Below are 20,258 nucleotides of genomic sequence, written 5' to 3' on the forward strand. Positions count from 1 at the left end.
GCAGCTATTTTGTGGTGTTTTCATTCATCGTTAGGGCGCATTAACCAGAATCTCCGGTTAGTGCCCCTCTAGCGGTAAAAGAAAAAACGAAACAATGCCTAACGGTACTGTTCTGTTAGGCATTGGGTTAAAATGCAATGGTTAATACGGAACAGTGCCTAACGGCACTGTTCCGTTTTAACTAGCAAAGTTGCAGCCGAGTTGAAAAGCACCGTCATGAGTTCTGCGGCCTATACAAAAGGTGCGGCCTATGTATTGTTTTACTACCATTTTTTTTAAATAAAAGTGATGCGGCTTATATAGGGGTGCGGTTAATAGTCTGAAAAGTACGGTAGTAATGAATCATTAGAATGTTCTGGCACAGTATTAATAGTATATCACATATCAAACTTAGCGTAGTGTGTATAAGTAATGATGATGCAACAGTGCTTCAGACATGTATATATATATATATGTACACTTAGACAGTTCAGCGCTTATTTTAATCGGTTTTACTTTTTATACACTTGATCTGGCTAATAAAAAAAGCCATGGTGTAACTAAAGTTTGTGTCAACAAATAGTTTTGTCTATAATTTTATCTTGTTGTGGCTAGCGAACTAGCTATTGGAAATTTAGATTAGGTAAACGAGAATTGTGACCCATAGATAGTGTGGCCCAGTTGGAAAGGCGAGATGTTTGTCAGTATACAAGTTTAATCTCTAATTAACGAGGAACATGCAATGAATATGACAATGAAGGAAAATAATCTTTGATGGTAACGGATTTCAAAACAATAACTGAGAAGCATCAATAGAGATGTTTGAAATCAGACACCAACACTGATTTACTTAAAGAGAAATCCTAACTTGGTAACAGCTATTGTCTTAAAAGTATGGCCATTTTGGCTTTCTTCTATTCTATTTTGAGTGATTGTTCTAAATTGTTCAGAAATTATTGAATGTGAAGTAGTACAGTGTAATACACTCAGCAACACATTGAGCAATAGTTATTCTCTAATTTTGTATGTATCGTATCTGGATATTCCTCTTCATCTTTGGTCCTAAGACATGTAGCTCTCATGTTGCATACTCAGGTTGGTAGTGATTACCACTCTGCTCTCGTAAGTCCTTCTGGGTATGTCCAAATAACCAATGATCTGTAGGCGCATGATTTCTTCTGTCTTTACATGCCATGTTGTACACCTCATGTTCCTGCAGCCTTTCAGATGGCTTTAGACACTCCGCGTCTGGATACATAGGTACTAACAAAATATTAAATTTTTATTATCTTTAGATAACTTATTGAATGTCACTTGGAAGTAATATGACATCTAGTAAAATTATCAGCAATAAAAATGCAATTAGCTACAAAACTTACCTTAGTAGTGTTGGTAGTTATGAAAGGTCACTCTCAATGGACCTGGTTTTATAAGGTTTGTAATCTCCTGCACTTCTTCAACACACTTGAGACCAGTCTGAAAAATAGAATGTCACATATCATGGTTTGTGCAGCAGACATTCATGTCTCTCTTTTCCGTGTATGGCAGTTTCCACACTGACACCATATAAACATCCTGTAATCAATAAAACAAATGTGATAAATATATGTCATTCATCGATATGTCGTTTTTACATGTATCTACTGAAAGCTTTCAATTTGGGAGTTAGATTGAGGGTGTAAAATTACTAAATGAACAAATGTTTGACAAAAGCATAAGTATGCCAAGCCAACAATTCAAAGCTTTGTTTCTGGGAGTTAAAGGTGAGCATTGATCAATCCATTTGTCTCACTTTCTACAAGTAAGAAGTGAACATAAATTTTAATCATAAAACTGCCAAAGAAAATTTGAAGCAAATATTATAGCTAGGTGAAGTGATAAAAAAGTTATAAAACGATGTTTGGTGATAGCACAAAGCTGTAATTTTATTGATTAGTAAATGCATTCATGAGTAGTAAAATTTTTACTTTTAGTTTAGTATATATATAGGGCACTCGAAGTATATAGTATATATATAGGGCACTCAAAGTATATAGTATATATATAGGGCACTCAAAGTATATAGTATATATATAGGGCACTCAAAGTATATAGTATATATATAGGGCACTCAAAGTATATAGTATATATATAGGGCACTCAAAGTATATAGTATATATATAGGGCACTCAAAGTATATAGTATATATATAGGGCACTCAAAGTATATAGTATATATATAGGGCACTCAAAGTTAAAGGCAGATTTACCTCCATTCCATTCTCCTATCTTTCTCTGCAGCATAGCGCTGCTGACGCCTGTCAGCTCTAACCATAGGCTGTCTGCCCCAATCTTTAACTACCTGATGCTCAGAAAACTCTGAGTAACCTTTGCTGGAACTGGAAGCATTGTTAAAATGCTGTTGTTCGTCAATAAAACGTGCCAATGCAGCGTGCACGACCTAGTGATTTAGTAAATACCTTAATGACGAAGATCTTCGAGATCACAGACAACGCATTTTGCTAGCGATAACATTTATTATGACCTATATGAAAATTTTGTGCTGATGATTGGCTAAAGTAGAGATCATATATTTATAGCTCACGACTCTTTTCATATACGCTCACTATATACGTAACGAATAAAGCATCCGCTTGAATCTTGAGCGTTTTAAAAATGATCTCATTCAAACGATTATATCTCTGGACAGGGTTAGTCTGAAAAGACAAAAATAACATCAAATTGAAGCTGATGTTTTAGCCGTATATTGGTCTTAATTTCATTTGAATAACTTCAATGGTGCAATCACATCTTTAAGACGAAATAAATTAGAAATTAAATTACCTCAACTCAATGATGAATAGTGGTTAATAATCAACGTCGCTTCATGTGTGACACACTTTTTTTGTTTAGCTGTTAGATTGAAACAGAGCTTATTAACGTTTTCCGCAAACTGAAGTTCGTGCAGATTTGGTGCGCGGATGTCTGACACTCAGATAGACACACAGCGTATTATTCTACTCTAGGTGTGATACAGTAATGGTGAGATAAAAGTATAAAAATAAACTAGACATAAACTATCATTCAGAGCTTTATCAAACTGTCAAGTTTCATGGTTCAGATATGGTTGACCTCAGTCTCAGTTTTTGCTCAGAAGAGCATTGGTTGTTGGCTTGTTCCAGCTCAAATCCTGTTCATAAAGTTGGTGCCTCTCTAGGTGATAGAATGCTTAGAAATTTTGTGATTAACGAAAAGTTATCACCCCTGCACATATTGTGACAACTGTTGTGAGTTGCCTTCAATGTAGTTGTCTTCCGCAGCACGAATTTTTACATTAGTCCAATTGACTGCATGAAATCGGCTTATGAAATGGTTTGGTGCAGACCTCAGTAGGACGGGGAAGATAGCATAATCACTAGTCATCGTTACATAGTCATTGTTACATATAGAACTGCTGCACTCAATGTGTATAGTTAGCATGTAGTAGTCAAACTTTTTACATCTGAGAGTTTCCTAGAAGCATACTTAACTGGTTACCAGTCTTGTTGCAATTGAGTTGAAGCCCTATATCACCAATAGCATATTGATTTGAATCTTGCTAACAGGATTCTTATTAAAATCATCAAATGCAAAATACAGAGGAAGGTACTAAAAATCACTTTGTCAACATGATCAAAAGCTTTTATGTTCTTCACTTCAGTAGAGCTCATTATTCTTGTTTATGACTGTAAAAAATGGTTAAACGAAACTTCATCAGCTTTTCGATGGTACACACTCAATGGCTTCTTCTTTGTTTTCCTGCAAAGACAATAAATCTCCAACAGCTTTTACTTTCGCAGGATGTGTTTGAAAACCATTCCTACTTGATATATGTCCAATGAAACTGACTGATTGTTTATGAAATTTGCACGTCTTTTCTCAGGTTATTGCCATGAGCAATCCGTAGGACTGGAGCTCAGTCTCTATCATAATCTCAAGGGTAGTGTAACCTTTGCACTGAAGGCTTGGTGGTATAGCGTATAAATATGTAAAAAAATAGTTGAATTGCTTGCGTTTTTGTCATGCTTGTGCAGTGAAGCTTAGCTGGCTGAAGAGGAAACTCACTCAGGCTCCAGTTTATTCCCTTAATGAAACACCCCAACTTGTAGACATTAGAACCAGGAAATAATTAAAATGATTGCTAGCGCAAGCCAACTGATGGCACTGATAAGCTTGTTATCACTGAGCAATAGGCTCAATATATTCTATCCAGTGCAAAGTCACAAAAAGTGGCTGCTCTAGATATTTAAATGAGTTTGTATTTACGTATGTAAACAGCCTATTACTTGACTGTGTCCTAGTATATTAGAGAGACTCCTTGTAATACCCACTCTCAAGATATCTGCCTACTGCAGCATGAATGCAGGGTGACTCGAATTTATTGTGTCTCTGACTCTATAGTGCGGATCAATGTGTTTCTGACCAAATGTCAATGTTGGCCTTACCACTTTGTGAACCTGCAGCAATACCCCATGTTTCTATTTGCAGCCTTCACATATAGCTTCAGCTTTTCCTTGTATCATCTACCAGTAGTACCTGAAGTATCACCTACCAGTAGTACCTGAAGTATCACCTACCAGTAGTACCTGAAGTATCACCTACCAGTAGTACCTGAAGTATCACCTACCAGTAGTACCTGAAGTATCACCTACCAGTAGTACCTGAAGTATCATCTACCAGTAGTACCTGAAGTATCACCTACCAGTAGTAATGCTATTGTAATGCCAAAGAGTAAGTCATAATGAGCTATCCTTTATTTCTATGTCAGATGATATTCATATTTGAAGTTCTTAAAATGTATCATATAATATAAAGTAAAAGTTTACACAGGAGTTACTAAGGCTCTCCTAACAAATGGTTAATATGCGGAAGATTTGTATGGAAAAAACCATAAAGTTAGTTCGTCGCACCACTTCCCACCATAAGGAGTTCTGAATCGGCACTCCTGATATAGATTTGACAATTGGAAATTGGGAGGGCTGCTACAATCCCAAAAGTTGTATGTTTGCTGCATATTTTAGGATGGAGGCCTTTACTGAGGACTTGTTCATAAAGAGAAAGTGTTCTTTGCCATACACATCTGACACTAAGAAGGACAAGGTCCAACTGGATGCGCATTTACTGGTAGACAGAGGTCTGCAGCACTTGGACTCAAATGCCAGCGAATTAACAGAGGATGAACTACATCACGGCATCATATTTCTCGCTACAAATTTACAGGCGCAACCCTGGAACAATAGTAAACTTGTAAAGAAAGCGTGTCATATTTATGACAAACTCATTGGAGTTGATGGCGTTAGACATTTATTAAATAGTAATTCAAAAATATGCAAGAAAGTGAATAAATGGATAATCCAGGTACTAAAACGTGACTCATGGCAGGAGTATGCTTCCGTATATGTTCTATATAGGTGGTATTGCTCCTTGCTTGCGTTTCCACAAGTCAGCGAGCATTTAGATGTACTGATACCTCCCAGTCTTCTGCTGGTTGACAGTTATGACGATGAACTGAAGGTAGCAGGGGTCGATTGTCTCTGTCACATCATACAGGAGAGCGGGAAAACAGAGCTACGGTGGCATGGCCGAGCAGAAGTTATATATGATGCCTTACAAAAGCTTACATACACCCAACATGAGCCTCTCATCTCTCTTCTCCATCCAACCATAATAAAAATTATGAAAGTGCTCGAAGATGAATCTGCATTAGCTGTGAGTCGCAGTAGCTGTTCTTTCCAACCTTTGATAATTATAATCTAGCAGATTGCCAGTTGAGTACTACAATACATGTATATGTACATGTATGTACAGGTATATAGTGACCACAAGGTTGTTTTGTGTTCGTTACACCAATGTATACTATATTTGTGTGTATTATCTTAGCTCAAGTAACGGATTTGCAAGCTAAAGTACTTCTAACGTCTGCTGACCAGATCTGAACATAGGTCTCATTGGTGCAAGATGTGATTGATTTAACGAGTTTTTTTGATGAGCTCAAGAGTGAGTCGTTTCTAGCTGAGCAGTTCTTGTGACTCGGCTTTGGTGTGTCTCTTTTGATGTGAATACGGTGGATTCTACAAGTCTGTTTGAAGTTCTTGAACTGAAAGTTATTCCACAGTATGAGCGGCTTATGACCTTTGCAGGAACTACAATCATATCTGTACAGATTTCATTTTTAGGCAGAGAGAAAGGTTGATAGCGTGTACCAGAGACTCCTGGGAGATATGTATGTCGAAGACAAATTGGTTCTGCGAAGAACTTATGCACTCTCAGCTAAGCTCTACATAGAATATCTTAAACAGGACGTAATAAAACACCTTAGCCAAACCATCAAGACTGTCATTTACTACCTGGAAGATAGTTGTGGTCCTTTGGAGATTACAAGGTATGTACCCTCTAGTGGTACAAGTGCATTTCCTACAAGATGTTGCATAGCATTTTACAAGTCAACCAATAATTGTAAAAATGTAGTTCTGGCTATGCTAGTGATAATGGCTGGTGTGCTATTGTTTTTATTTCAAGTATATTTTTGGTTTCACAAAACAACTGCTCCTCTCAACATGAACGATTACCATAAAGTCATACAAATTTGCATTCTAATGCATACCAATTAAATTTACTGCTAGCTACTCATCCCAGCCTTGCTTCAGTCTTCATAGCCATTTCTTAAATTTATGCAATGCTGCAACTCACTAACATCAGGCTCGCTACGGTACTTTATTCTATGAAGTACGATATGCCCTTCAATACTCACTAACATCAGGCTCGCTACGGTACTTTATTCTATGAAGTACGATATGCCCTTCAATACTCACTAACATCAGGCTCGCTACGGTACTTTATTCTATGAAGTACGATATGCCCTTCAATACTCACTAACATCAGGCTCGCTACGGTACTTTATTCTATGAAGTACGATATGCCCTTCAATACTCACTAACATCAGGCTCGCTACGGTACTTTATTCTATGAAGTACGATATGCCCTTCAATTTTCTTGCAGCATCATTTTACGTTGCTTTAATAAAAGTACTGATTTGACTGTTTCAGGACAGCAATGCTTGAAATTCTGCAACTTCTTCTCACCTTTGGTTCACCTCGCATTGAGACTCACTATATAGATATCACCAAAGCTCTACTCAGGCTGGTTGTGGATACAGTTATGCTCCCTATTGATGCTGATACGAGTGACAATCTTGTATTCAGGGTAGCTACTATTTTACAGCTAATGATGGCAGACGGTGGCTGCCCTTACATTTGTGAATCCATACGTATGATTATAGCAAATTCACCTTTGATGACCAATCAAAAGGGACAACAGGTTGTTGCAGCAATGAATAGAGTAATAGCATTGCTTAATACTTAAGATCAGTGGAGTCAATACAGAACTGAAAAACAAAAAATATATCGAGTTAATTTTCATATGGATATACTATAAATCGTCATAGGCAATTCTTTAGGTCCACAAATATTGGCTAGTACACATGGATAAACTCAGTGGGTAAAATGCAAAAAAAATAAATAATCATATTTCGCACAAATATGTACGCCCAAGTAGTGTATTTAAATTTAACAGCAACAGCTGGATTAAACTTACATGATGTACTGGTAACAAACAGGTTGTGCTACGAGGAATCTTAAAATATAAATATCATCAAAATAGTTTATTGGGAAGGATTACAAAACTACAAAACCGTTTATATACATAGACCGGTAACTGTGTGTTGGTTGGATTTCAACTTGATATATATCGTGCTTCATCTTTTGGTATCAAAACTCTGCCTACAATAGAGAACATGGTGCATTCATTGTTTTTATCCTTGTCTAGACAATTTATATATATATTTCTCAAAGTATGTCTGTCATTTCATTCCGGCTATAGATATAGCTATAGCGCACGCTGATTATTTTACCAATGCGGCCACGCGTTACGACGCCTCTGTTAAGAAATCTTTTTTGTAAGGTTCGATTACTATATCTGGGGTCAAGGCCAATTCTTCTCACACGGATAATTATATTCTCTTACCATTCGGTCAGACAAAGACAGTCCGATCTATCATTTTTACATTTGCACCAGTATCGTCGTATTCAAAGTTTTGACGAATAGCTTTTGGTGGAACAGTAACCTTTTTTATACACAACGCACTTCTACGCGATAATTGTTATTAATTCAACATATTCACGATTTTTATTTTGTCGTATTAATTGTATCATTACCGAATCATCTTTTATTGTAATCGTAGCAAAACCGACTTGAATTGACTATTAGTTGCTAATTATTGCACATTTACATCGAACCTTTTTATAGTCGTTTTATTTTTTAAATTTATTTGACCTGCACTAAACGTTTTCCTCATGATATGAAGTTTAAAAGTTTGACAAGGTTTAAAAAACCTTAACAGTTGTTTTTATTTTCTCTCTTTATTTATTTCAATTACACAAAATACTTTTCTCATGATATGTAATTTGAAAATTCGAATGGCATATGTTGTTATATGTTAGATACGAATAAATTTTCTGTCCAAAGACTTTTTTGTTACCCGGGCAACGCCGGGTTGTACAGCTAGTTGGCCTATAATTTAAAAATAGATGCAACTTACTGTGACTGTGTTGATTTCCTCTAAAGCTTTGTCTATACAGGACTTGAGGAACACATACTACAACAGGCATACGCAGATACTAACTGCACCAGGTAATCACAGATACTGTAATATATAATACATTGGTGCAAATCCATGCAAAAGCCGAATGTTGCTGGTTAACCAGTCAAACTACTGGCTATTATGCGGTACTACTAGTTGTACTAATGAAACTTATATAGGGCTGTAATGGATCACTTTAATACGAAACTGTCTTACATGAGGAGTAAAGACTTTGATTGTACGAGGTTTCTTCCCTTCCCTCTCGTATTGAAAATAGAAGCTAGACAAATCATGACTAATATCATGTGTCGTGATATTTGACCAGTGGAACTCTATAACATTGCCCTGCAAACAACAAAGAATCGTTCAGATTTCCATGACCCACATTATGAACAGGCAGTGCTGGCAATGGAATATAAACATGCCGTTCATGTCCTGGGATGGAAGAGCAGAGAAACTAGATTGAGAAATAAAATGTACTACAGTAAAGAATTGATTACCATTGCCTCCACTGAACACATAATTGGTGCCAATTAGCACCTAGTTTATGAGATACCAACATCCATATATGATTATCCGTTGACAGCTGTGACAGTTCTAACAGAAAATGTGATTACTCGGAGCGTTAATGAATGATCAATGATTTTTACGCACATTGCGCTCTTCAATTTTCCCGCAGTCAAACATTTTGACAATGACTGTCTTACGGTTTCAGTGATGGTTTTCAGCTGTTTTATGCCATCTTGCCATATGTTTGTGTCTAGTTCCCTCAACTTCATGTTAAGGGAACATGCTCTTACAGTCAATGTAAATGATATTTACATGTAGATATTCCTACATACCTCTAGAGCACCATTGTTATCACAGGCATGTAATTTGAGGTTGCGGAATCCCACGGAAATGACAACAAAGCCATCTTTCCTTGCATCACATTTACAGAATGGAAACACAATCTCTCCATAACCTGGTAGTTTTCTAATAACCTTCAAATACTGTAACAAATAAAAAGGATGCACTGTTATTGACTTCTCAACTAGTATTGTCACCATTGTCACCATTGTCACCAGCGCCGTCGAGTTATTTTTTAAGCTTAACAGCGCTGTTCAAGCCATGGGTAATTCAATGAAGTTCTTTTTCTAAGACATTTCAACTGATATGAAGAAGTTTGAACGAGACAGGAGGCTATGTTTGAATGGGTGCAGGGGTGATATTGTAGACCGACACTAAGTAAAATTTTCCACAAACACCGCTCTAAGCGCACCTGAATTTGTTTTTCCTTGTCAGCCTTGGCAGAGTCTCTCAGAGCTTTCAGCTCAAAATTATGCTCATCCACTTGAATGAAGCCTCTAGCAACAGCGTCAGCACCCTACATCAAATCGACAAGCAGCAAATAGCAACATAATACCTCCAATCACAGCCAATAAATGTACCAAAGCACAAAGTATCAACTGAATGGCATGAAGTTGCCTACCCATAGGTGAAATCTACATACGCAATGAGTCAATAAATAGTCACAAATGTTGACTTGGTATCTCTGAATTTGTTGCTGGATTAATTTTTGTGAAAACAATACTTCTCTAGTTTTGCTATTCCATAATAATCAAATACAAAAATAATAACTAGAACCAGCAATCAACGTGAGTGCATAGGTCTTATGGCTTATACATGTACAAATATACTGCCTTATACATAATTACTAAAACTATATAATATTTCAACTAAAGGCTTGACATCACTACTCGGATTCCTAGGCTACTACCATCAAATGCTTTACCTCCCAAAACATGTAGCTCAGTGCTGTTTCATCTCTGCACAGTCTAGATTCTAGCTTGGTGTTGAACATCCAGCGTTTCATCACTATACATGTCACCTCCCCATTTGTGTAGTTCTCTATGTATATTTCATGAACTCGCTCATCAGGTAGTAACAGACGAACTACAGATGAAAACAGGATAGCATAACCTATGCAAACTATACCTACATAGTACATTGTTGACACCATAACTTCGGTTAAGCAACTCACTAAACTTATCCTCAAGAAGTTGAAAAAGACTAAATGCCATGGCGGTTTCCTCTGAGATGTCCATCTTTTGTGTGACGAGGGAGTACACCTGCTGAGCAGTGCTGTCAGGGGACACACAAACGGTGCAGATCGATCTGTCGGGCAACTGAATACGTATCTCTGGTTTACTGTTTGGTTTAGTCAAATGTTGCACAACTCTCTGCAAAAGTGAGATACAAGGTTTGGATTATTATTCGTCACATTCAGCAAAGACCTTCGTCTCTCTGCTGCCACAGAACTTGATAAGCAACTTACAAGACAGTACGATATCATGAACCAGCAAGTTAAATAAGCTATTATAGCGCTTGGTAATTAGTCAAGCCTTATGTTAATCTTTTCCCATGTTTGTTTCACGTCTTAGCAAATATTTCAGAAACTTACATACATAAAAAACTAATATATCAAATTAAACTATGGACAAATTATAAAGATAAAAAACTAACTTATGAGTGGAACCCTAAATAAATACAGTGATATTCCATGAAAAGGTCAATATGGTTCTACCATCCCTAACTTAAAGATAGGTGAATTTGAGGCAATACAAAAGCCTTGGCAATATAAAAGACAGAAATGGAGCGTCTGTAGAGATTGCGTGAGACCGCATGAGCTTTATAATTTTAAAACTAGAACAAGGTATGAAGCATTGTTTAATATCATTGGAATACCGTGGAATCAAAATACCCAAAAGATAATTGCCTATATATGTACAAACGCCGTCCTTGAAATTTACTTCATACATTGACAATAATATTAGCTGAAGGGACACTTTGTGCGCTAAAAAACCTGTAGATAGAGTTAACAATCGACTGCTTAATAACTGCTGCTGGTTGGGTCGGTGGAGGTCAGGGGAAGTCAGACTAAGCTTAGTTTGAAACAATGAAAATTAGACTTACACCGTTCTGATTTAATGCTTCTGGTTCCTCATCAGATGCTAGAAACTCCTGCATATAGCGGTGCTCAGCTATCACCTTTATAGCTGAAACTGATAAAGGTGCAACAGTTAGTAACAACATATCAATATAAACATATATAATATTATACTTATACATATAACAATGTATTTCTATCTATAACAATGTTTTTATACATATGCATATAACATATTTATATGTGTTACCGAATTATAAATGTGATGCCATCATCAATATGCTGACCGATGATTACAGATTAGCCAGCAAGGATGATTATTCGTAACTAGGTGACAGATGATAACAAACCTTTCTCGATGTAAGTCTCAAGGCCACGCCGTCTGTTGTCCAGCTGCTGGTCAGACATTGAAAATGGCCATTTACCAGGAAGTTTTGGAAAGATAAAATCGAGGAACTGTTTCTTTAGGGAATTGTGAAGATCAACAAACTGACTGTACCTTTTGGAACAGAGAAGTTTACCCGACATATAAATGTTGTAAACCTACAAGCATAAGATGGGTAAATGCATTAGCCTTGAAAAGCATAACTAAGCGTGCTTATTCTGCATCAAACCCATCAATGTGAAATGCTCTGGTGATTAACATTGCGTAAGATTACGCAGCTCAATTTTAATCTAGCAGCGCACACTCTTCAACCCCTATTCATCCCACCTATTTAGTTAGGCAACATATTTAATCTCTATAGGAATAGGTATGACTGATCATTGAGGAGGTATTACCATTGTTTACTGACTAAGTACTCTACAGAGCAGGAAGATGCCTAGTAAACAACCTAACATTACTTTTATCAGATACTCAGATATTAAAGTGTAATTGCCTCTCTGTTGCTGTGCTTATTGCACACTGGTTATCACTGCTTGTATGCATTGCTTGTACGCATTGCTTGTACACATTGCTTGTACACATTGCTTGTATACACTGCTTGTATACACTGCTTGTATACACTGCTTGCATACAAGCAGTGCGTACAAGCAGTGTATACAAGCAGTGTATCTAAGCAGTGTATATAAGCAGTGTATACACTGCTTGTATACACTGCTTATATACACTGCTTGTATACACAAGCTTGTATACATCGCTTGTATACACTGCTTATATACACTGCTTAGATACACTGCTCGTATACATAAGCTTGAACCACAACACAATTGTAAGATGTAAATACTGCTCAAACTCGAGTATGAGTGTGCAAACAAATTGATCACAATGAGCGCGTTGTATATAGTTGAAATTATAATCTATCATGGTTTTAATATATGACTTTAATGTGAATGTAATACAAAGACCTCAATTTTATCAAATGGTGATAATGCCCCACTTCCTGTTCTGAAATAATATGGGAGATAGAGTACAAGTTTATGAACTTGGCAAACATAGCGTCTGAGAATTTTGTACAATGTAGTACAATCACTTGATAAGACAGCAGTGTCAGTTGATCCACAAAATCAACTTCATACTAATAAGCAGTTGCATACCCATATAGTTTTAAGTTTTGATGAATATGTTTTCGCGGCATGCATGAATTGGCAGGTTTCAGGAAATGCGTCATGGAAGTAAATGTGCAGTAGATCGTAATGGGTAATTTACGGTTGGGGCGTAGTTGCAGCAACAGCAAATGTCTACTGCTCATCAGAAAGTTGTAATGCACTGCAAAATTACTGCATACAGCACTGCAATGACGCAGTGCAGTTCTAATGCCTCATAACCCTGCTGTTTATCCCTGCCCATAACCATCATATACTGCCTGTATACATTCAGTATATGTATATAATCCTTCTTGTGTAACTTAGCCTTTATATAACATTATATATATATTGAGTTGTTTACAAAAGCTGATATGCTACAATTAAAGAATTAGAAATTACTCGGTGGACAACTTCAAGGATTTTAATATCAATAAGCAACTTCTATGACATCTCACTCATGTAAGATGTAAAGATAATCAGATGCTAGCAGAGAAATATGATGGGTGATACTTGGTGCATAAGAGAATAGATGTAACATACGACAAACTTATCTGTTCCGGAATCTATGGTTTGATAATCAGGGATGGATATGGGGAGAGTTCGCCTCTCTGTGTAATCATAATTAAGGTCATTTGAGTCATCGCTGTGGTATGAGTCTCGTAACACCGGCACATCCTGAGGAGCAGCTATTACTAAAAGTAATCTAGCTTATATTAGAAATGTAAAAGGTCGAAAGATATCGACAATGGGAATATATTTGTAGCATATTTTTATAAGGAAAAATTAAAAACAAACCCAACAGTTGCAACTTGTCACCACCAGATCGTATACAGTCGACAACGGTCTTATGTGTAGCACCTTCTACATCCTCTCCATTCCTATAACAAATGTTCTATAAAGATGTGAATAGGCTTTAAGGACACATTTGCTATCGTTGGTAGATAACTTTGGATGCTAACGTCGGTAGATAACTTTGATTGCTATAATTTGGATAATTGAACATTGAAATGTTAACTTGGAATACATTCACTTGTGTAGTGTTGATGTTTAACCCATTACGTTCACACGCTTTGTATTAGTGTTGTTGTTCGTTTTAATTCACGGATCTGGTATCCTTAGTTTATAACAACACATGGATGTCTATCTACTGTTGTAAAATATAATTAAGAATTAGTTTTAATTTTTGCAGACTAAGTGCAAATATACCTATGTCCAAGTAACGTTATTTTGGCTGCAAAAAATCTTAACACCGCTCAATATTATATTTGTTTTAATGTAATTAGGCCTAAAACAAATACCACAATAATATGTTAGATCTTGCTTTAGTGCTAGAAAATTCAACATAAAGTGCGTTAAGTTTCGTTCTCATTAACGTTCTACGGCGTATTTGACAATTACTCGAAGACCGGTATTCGGAATACACATTCGATATCACCTGAAGGATTAAAAGAGACGAAGTACATACTCCAAATAATGCCAAAAACCCGTGTAAATCAGATTTATAGGCTATTGCAAACACTTACACGGCCAAAATTCTGTCGCCAACTAATAATCCAGCTTGTTCCGCAGCACCGCCTCCGAGAACCGCACTGACGTGTTGCAATGGTGCATACAGCTCCCCATTAATGCTTTTCATTTGACCTCCTTCCGTAATTTGTCCTCGAACATTAAACCCAAATCCTGTGTCTATTTTTGATATTATGACCTCTCTTGGCTCACTGGTAACCTTATTGAAGTTACCTCCTTTTTCTGCATCTTCTTCCTCAGCCATACCTAGTTTCGATCATGTGACCAAAAATGACCTATATCTAATAGTTAAAATTCTTAATTAATGTCGCGTAATAACTTTACGAGAATATTTATGAAGCATTATTCTGAAGTCGCCGCAAGGAAAACGTATTGAAGTTTTAGGAATCAACAAACCAAGTTTCCACTTTTGGCGTTTTCTTACTTAATCGCGAACGACGTAGCAAGGACGACAACTCTATGTACAATACAATATTTGTGGCAAAAGTATGTAGGCCTATATGTACGTATTACATGCCCATTACATGACATACATGTACCGGTATTTGTCAGAGGCAAATGTTTACGAAAACATTTGAAATACATAAAACTTACTACAAAAATTTTAACTGTTGGAACAAATAAAATATTCTAGTAAGGCTTCTTGCATAAATTTCTTACAAAGGAATGCCAGCTATACACAGAATTGCATAGAGAAAATAGCGTAGCAAGCTGAAAGCTCCCCTTTTAATGGCATGCACAAAAATTCTCTCAAAGTTGGGTTTTAGCATGTGCTAGAAACTTGTAAGATTTATTTTTTAATGCTTGGCAAATCAGAATGTGTTAATAAAAAGCTCTCTCTCTCTCTCACAGTCTGTCGTTGCGACAATAACTGTCTCATGGTTTAGGCTCTTATTACTGACTTCCGTGCTGTAACTCTGTATTCTACCTTCTCTTGTCATCTGTTACTGTTAGCGACTAGTTTTCTTAACTTCATGTTACATTTCACTACATCTTTGTTTGAGTACACCCTGATTCCTCTTTCCTTCTTAGAGTTGTGAACATAATAGTTGTTTTGGTAATCACTCATGATCCATTCTGTGCACATGATCCAGCCCTCTCAGGTAGGGTTGCCAGATGGATGAACAAAAAATTCAGGACATATGGTGGCGGGTAGTGGGTTCTGTATTTGAAAGTGTATAGCGTATAGTGTCTTGTATATAATTAAATGGTAAATGCATGATATGATGACATGATATATATACTAATATAATGATATACATGCATATAATGCTGTACAGTAGTGTATATTAGACCCTACTTAGTATGCATTGTCTCTTCTTCTCTTCAGTCTTACAATATTTTGTTGATTGTCTACACTTCTTTAGCAATGCATCATCTTTTAGTACAGCAGCATAAAATGCTTTGCAGTCTATTTTCATATTGCATGCTACTTGCAGCTCTGATTTTATAAGTACAGTTGATGCTCTATTTTTTTCTTTTGTCCATTTGGCTGTCATGAGTGAAAATACGCACGCTCATTGCTGGTTGGTATGGAGAGTATACATGATACAGGCTTAGTTGTTTCCGGAAATAGTGGTGGGCTATTCAAGATGTAACTCGACTTCTCAGCTGGGGAGCTTAAGGACTTGACGTTATCCCAGGGAATTTTTCTGATACGCTATGCTCCTTGTACAATACATCCTCATCTACGTGGTTTGGATTGAAATCATTTTTTAAGTCAAGCATGTATCGGTAGCTAGGGATGCCTTCTATCAGTACGAACTGAGTTGCTTTGTACGAATAAGAGTCCTCTGTAAAGTCAAACCATTTCTCTAGGTAGGCAATAGCTAGGAAGCACGAACAATTTTGTAATCTGCATCATTTGTATTGTATGCTGTATGCGTGTATGTGACCCATTACGCTTTTTCTAACTTCAACTGATCCAAAATGTGTCAAATAAAATGGCTGTTATTTTTGGAAGTAATCATTTATCATAGTATGCAGAATTATACATACACACCATTGCCGAGGAATCCAAGAAGATCTGTGGCAATTATCCGGTGTTCATCGGTGCTAAATTTACTCAATATTGTTCTCATTGCGCTACCAAAAAATTTGTCTTCCATTCTGTCATTCAAGGAGTCCATTCATAATGTCGTAAAGCTCCATTATTGTACCATTGTCCTTCTTGAGTTGCAGAACAACCTTCTCAAATACAGTGGTAATAGTTGATATGAAGCTCAGATAGAGTTCTACAATGCACTCCCTTGCTTGAGGATTGTCAGTCCTGTCCATTTGGAGTTTCAGTAACTGTTTAACAGCAGTTGGGCAATCATCCCCGAGTGAGATAAAATAAATTTTCACTGCTGGTAAAACTTTCAGTAATCTCTCAACTGCAGGTTTTAATGACAGCCATCTTGTGGGCACATGTCTTAGTAGCTCACACCACTCTATATCAAGAAATTCATTAAATTCAACTCCTCAAGCTGCTGTCTTCAGCCTGCTGAAGAAGTAAAACGATTGAAGACCCATATTACTATTAACTCCACACCCAATTTGGAAGCAGCATTCTTTAAGCAATTGTGCACGAGATGAGCACAACAGTTAGCTTTTAGTAAGTTTGATTGTTCTACTGTCAGATGTTGGTAAACAAAATGGTGCACTCCATAGTTCACAGATGCATTGACAGCACTCTACGCTGTAGCCTTCGACATATCGATGATGAAATTAGCTAGCAATTCCTCAATAGCTTTAGTAGCGATGTATATAGTTTTCATAGAAATCCAATAAAACAGATTGAATGTCATCTATGTGGTGTATAGAATCTCAGCATCGCTGGAAACATTTTTTGGTTCCCTTTTATTACTAGCATCACTCGCAATACTAAATGGTAGCAACCCATCTCGTGGTTTTTGCACAGCTGTACGTACACTGTATGTTGCCAATACATTCTTGACAATAGCCTCAGCTTTTATTCGCCCACACGATATCTGCTTTGCAACAACACTCCCAGAGTATATAATCCTATCGAGTTTCATATCACAGTCCAATAAATTATAACTCAAGCTATGTTTTCTGTGTGAAATACTTTGGTAAGTTCAGCAGCAGTTATTTGACTTTGCTGAGAGCTTTTTGTAGATGCAAAAAACGTAGACAACAGCTGATTATCCTTAGTTGAACTTACACTTCTCTTATGGTACTTGGTTTCTTCATGCTGTTTAAGGTCTGCTGCTCCTCCTGATGCCATGGAGAAGTCTTTGTTGCAAAGACTGCAGCATGCTTTGTAATCATTTCTGCTCACAGGTTTTATCCACATGAATTTCTCTTCCCATGTTTTGCTATATACTGTCAAGCGCTTGGATTTCTTTGGCGGAAGATTGTGAAGATATTCAGCTGTCAAAGAACTTGCCTTAGACAAGCTGACTGATGAACTTCCAAATTTATTGTGGGCTGTGGCTGAAAAACTCATAATTTGCTGGCACTTTCCTGAATCAGTGGGGTGGGGAGAGAAATTTCTCTTCTTTCCATTGCTAACTCCACAATATATAGATAGGAAATTCTCCACTAATTACAGCTGTTGGTTTGGCTATTGTTATATGCATAGATACCTATATTATATATCTATTAATCATTGAAGGTTATTATTATATAATATTCCAGTTGATTCAATAGCCAATACAGCTGCAATGGTTGTTGTATATGTAATACATGTACATGTATTTATAGAAAATAGTAACAGATAAAGAATAATGCTCACCTGAAACTCAAATACAGGACAGTTAGGGTCAAATACAGGACAGTTAGGGTCAAATACAGGACAGTTAGGGTCAAATACAGGACAGTTAGGGTCAAATACAGGACAGTTAGGGTCAAATACAGGACAGTTAGGGTCAAATACAGGACAGTTAGGGTCAAATACAGGACAGTTAGGGTCAAATACAGGACAGTTAGGGTCAAATACAGGACAGTTAGGGTCAAATACAGGACACAGACCAAAAAAACAGGACAATCCTGTCAAATACAGGACAACTGGCAACCCTAGTTCTGCACACGCCGCCAAGAAAACTCCTACACAGGCCTGCCAACCCAAGAGTGGGGCAATGCGAGAGATTTGGTTTTGGGGCAATTGATGTATCAATGATAGTATATATAAAATTGTGGAAATTGGGGCAAAAATCTCACGCATTTTCATTTTTTCTTTGGGGTGATTGCGCGAGTCTCACGCCCAATGCGTGAGAGTTGGCAGGTATGCTCCTACACCGCAGAGAGAATGCTCCCTGTGTACACTCTGCCAATGGGAGTGCCATGGTTTCCTAATTAGTAGAGGTAAGTAGAGGTGTAAGATTTAGAGGAGCAATCTTACTCCTAATTTAGAAGAGTAAGATTTCTATTGTAAAAACTATTGGGAGAAAGATTTTAAAATAAGTTTTCATGTGTTATAGTTAACTGCAGTACACCTATGTATTGTAAAAAACAGTGACATAATCGGCTAACTGTGGAGTTGAGTTTTTTTATAGAAATTTTTGCATGTGTCAGGTTTTCTGTTTACTTGAAACCTGGTTATGGGCTCATCTACCATCCATTTATCAGCTTAATTGGGTGCGTTTATCAAATTATCCATGATATGGCATTAGAAGTGACCTAAGACTGTGGCTGAATAATAGTGTAGACCAGGGATGTCAAACTCAATTGTACAAGGGGCCAAAATCCAAACACAATGTAGGTCGCGGGCTGAACAGGGTAAACATTTATTGAACACAATAAAACTAATTGTTCATGGAACATAAATATGGATAAAAAACGATCAGGAATATCATTCTGAAACAAACTTCAGGTTAAATTGACTCCAGAAGTATGCAGCAAGGCAGCTGAAGCGTTGCATTATGGGATCTGTAGTTCTGCGCAGTATTATGTCACCAGCACTTCATATCGATGGGCCATGAATAACAATAATGTAAAATGTTCTTGCGGGCCAGATATGATTACAAGGTGGGCCGTATATGGCCCTCGGACCTTGAGTTTGACACATGTGGTGTAGACAATCCACAAGTCGCATAAATCTTTTTAGGTCATTCAAAACACAAAGTGATCAGGCACACCAGCACAAAAACATGCATATACCTGTAAGTACATGTAGATGTATGTACATTTATATATATCTCAAAGTTCATCATCATAAGGTGTCTGTCTAACTATAGCAATTAAAACCTAGCAATGAAATATCCATGCCACAGAAGATTTGATCTCGGCACCTTCCATTCATAAGGCGACAAGTTCACCCATTAAGCTACTTGGGATGCAATGGATTCATTAGGCGATATGAGTCATTATCTGTGTTAAAATACGCATAGCGACTCTTATAGAACTTACCTCGGATGTCTTACAAATTTCATTTAAAACTGGAAAATTAACCAAGTGAAAGTAAACTACGGCCAAACTAAATATTGATGCATGAGAACACTGAGACCTGATCTTATGATTTAATAGCTGACAAACCCGTAACACAAAAAACTGTGGCAGCTTATCGACGCTTAAAGACGACAACTTATGATGAGCAAGTGGCGATGCTGCTATACTCAAGAATAAAAGCACAAATATATTAGTTAATTATTACGAGGATCTGATACTGTTTGATAAGAGAAAGTTGACAAGCAATACT

The 20,258-nt window shown here is 36.9% G+C and overlaps 2 protein-coding genes across 2 annotated transcripts; one reads left to right on the plus strand and one right to left on the minus strand.

The window, feature by feature from the left end:
- The first annotated feature begins 5,018 nt into the window (after positions 1-5,018).
- On the plus strand, positions 5,019-7,370 carry LOC137400540 (TELO2-interacting protein 2-like). The gene is made up of 3 exons (XM_068086892.1): positions 5,019-5,705; positions 6,173-6,378; positions 7,043-7,370. The coding sequence occupies exons 1-3, from the start codon at positions 5,019-5,021 to the stop codon at positions 7,356-7,358; spliced, it is 1,209 nt and encodes a 402-aa protein (XP_067942993.1). The 3' UTR covers positions 7,359-7,370.
- Positions 7,329-14,872, minus strand: LOC137393063 (sorting nexin-27-like). The gene is made up of 12 exons (XM_068079460.1): positions 14,614-14,872; positions 13,886-13,968; positions 13,631-13,782; positions 11,914-12,106; positions 11,590-11,678; positions 10,658-10,856; positions 10,409-10,569; positions 9,896-10,000; positions 9,477-9,626; positions 8,851-8,979; positions 8,593-8,649; positions 7,329-7,774 (listed from the first exon to the last, which is right to left on the minus strand). The coding sequence occupies exons 1-12, from the start codon at positions 14,859-14,861 to the stop codon at positions 7,763-7,765; spliced, it is 1,578 nt and encodes a 525-aa protein (XP_067935561.1). The 5' UTR covers positions 14,862-14,872; the 3' UTR covers positions 7,329-7,762.
- Positions 14,873-20,258: the final 5,386 nt, after the last annotated feature.

This window comes from Watersipora subatra, chromosome 1 (genome assembly GCF_963576615.1).
Source record: "Watersipora subatra chromosome 1, tzWatSuba1.1, whole genome shotgun sequence".
In the NCBI taxonomy this organism is placed as follows: domain Eukaryota; kingdom Metazoa; phylum Bryozoa; class Gymnolaemata; order Cheilostomatida; family Watersiporidae; genus Watersipora; species Watersipora subatra.

What these genes read in the sequence shown, in the direction of transcription:
- LOC137400540 (XM_068086892.1), top strand. Translation starts at nt 5,019, where the DNA reads ATGGAGGCCTTTACTGAGGACTTGTTCATAAAGAGAAAGTGTTCTTTG. An exon ending in AAGATGAATCTGCATTAGCT is followed by an intron (nt 5,706 to 6,172) that starts GTGAGTCGCAGT and finishes TTTCATTTTTAG; the next exon opens with GCAGAGAGAAAGGTTGATAG. An exon ending in GGTCCTTTGGAGATTACAAG is followed by an intron (nt 6,379 to 7,042) that starts GTATGTACCCTC and finishes TGACTGTTTCAG; the next exon opens with GACAGCAATGCTTGAAATTC.
- LOC137393063 (XM_068079460.1), bottom strand. Translation starts at nt 14,861, where the DNA reads ATGGCTGAGGAAGAAGATGCAGAAAAAGGAGGTAACTTCAATAAGGTT. An exon ending in ACAAGGAAAAACAAATTCAG is followed by an intron (nt 9,627 to 9,895) that starts GTGCGCTTAGAG and finishes TATTTGTTACAG; the next exon opens with TATTTGAAGGTTATTAGAAA. An exon ending in TCAAAGTCTTTACTCCTCAT is followed by an intron (nt 8,650 to 8,850) that starts GTAAGACAGTTT and finishes TGCCTGTTGTAG; the next exon opens with TATGTGTTCCTCAAGTCCTG.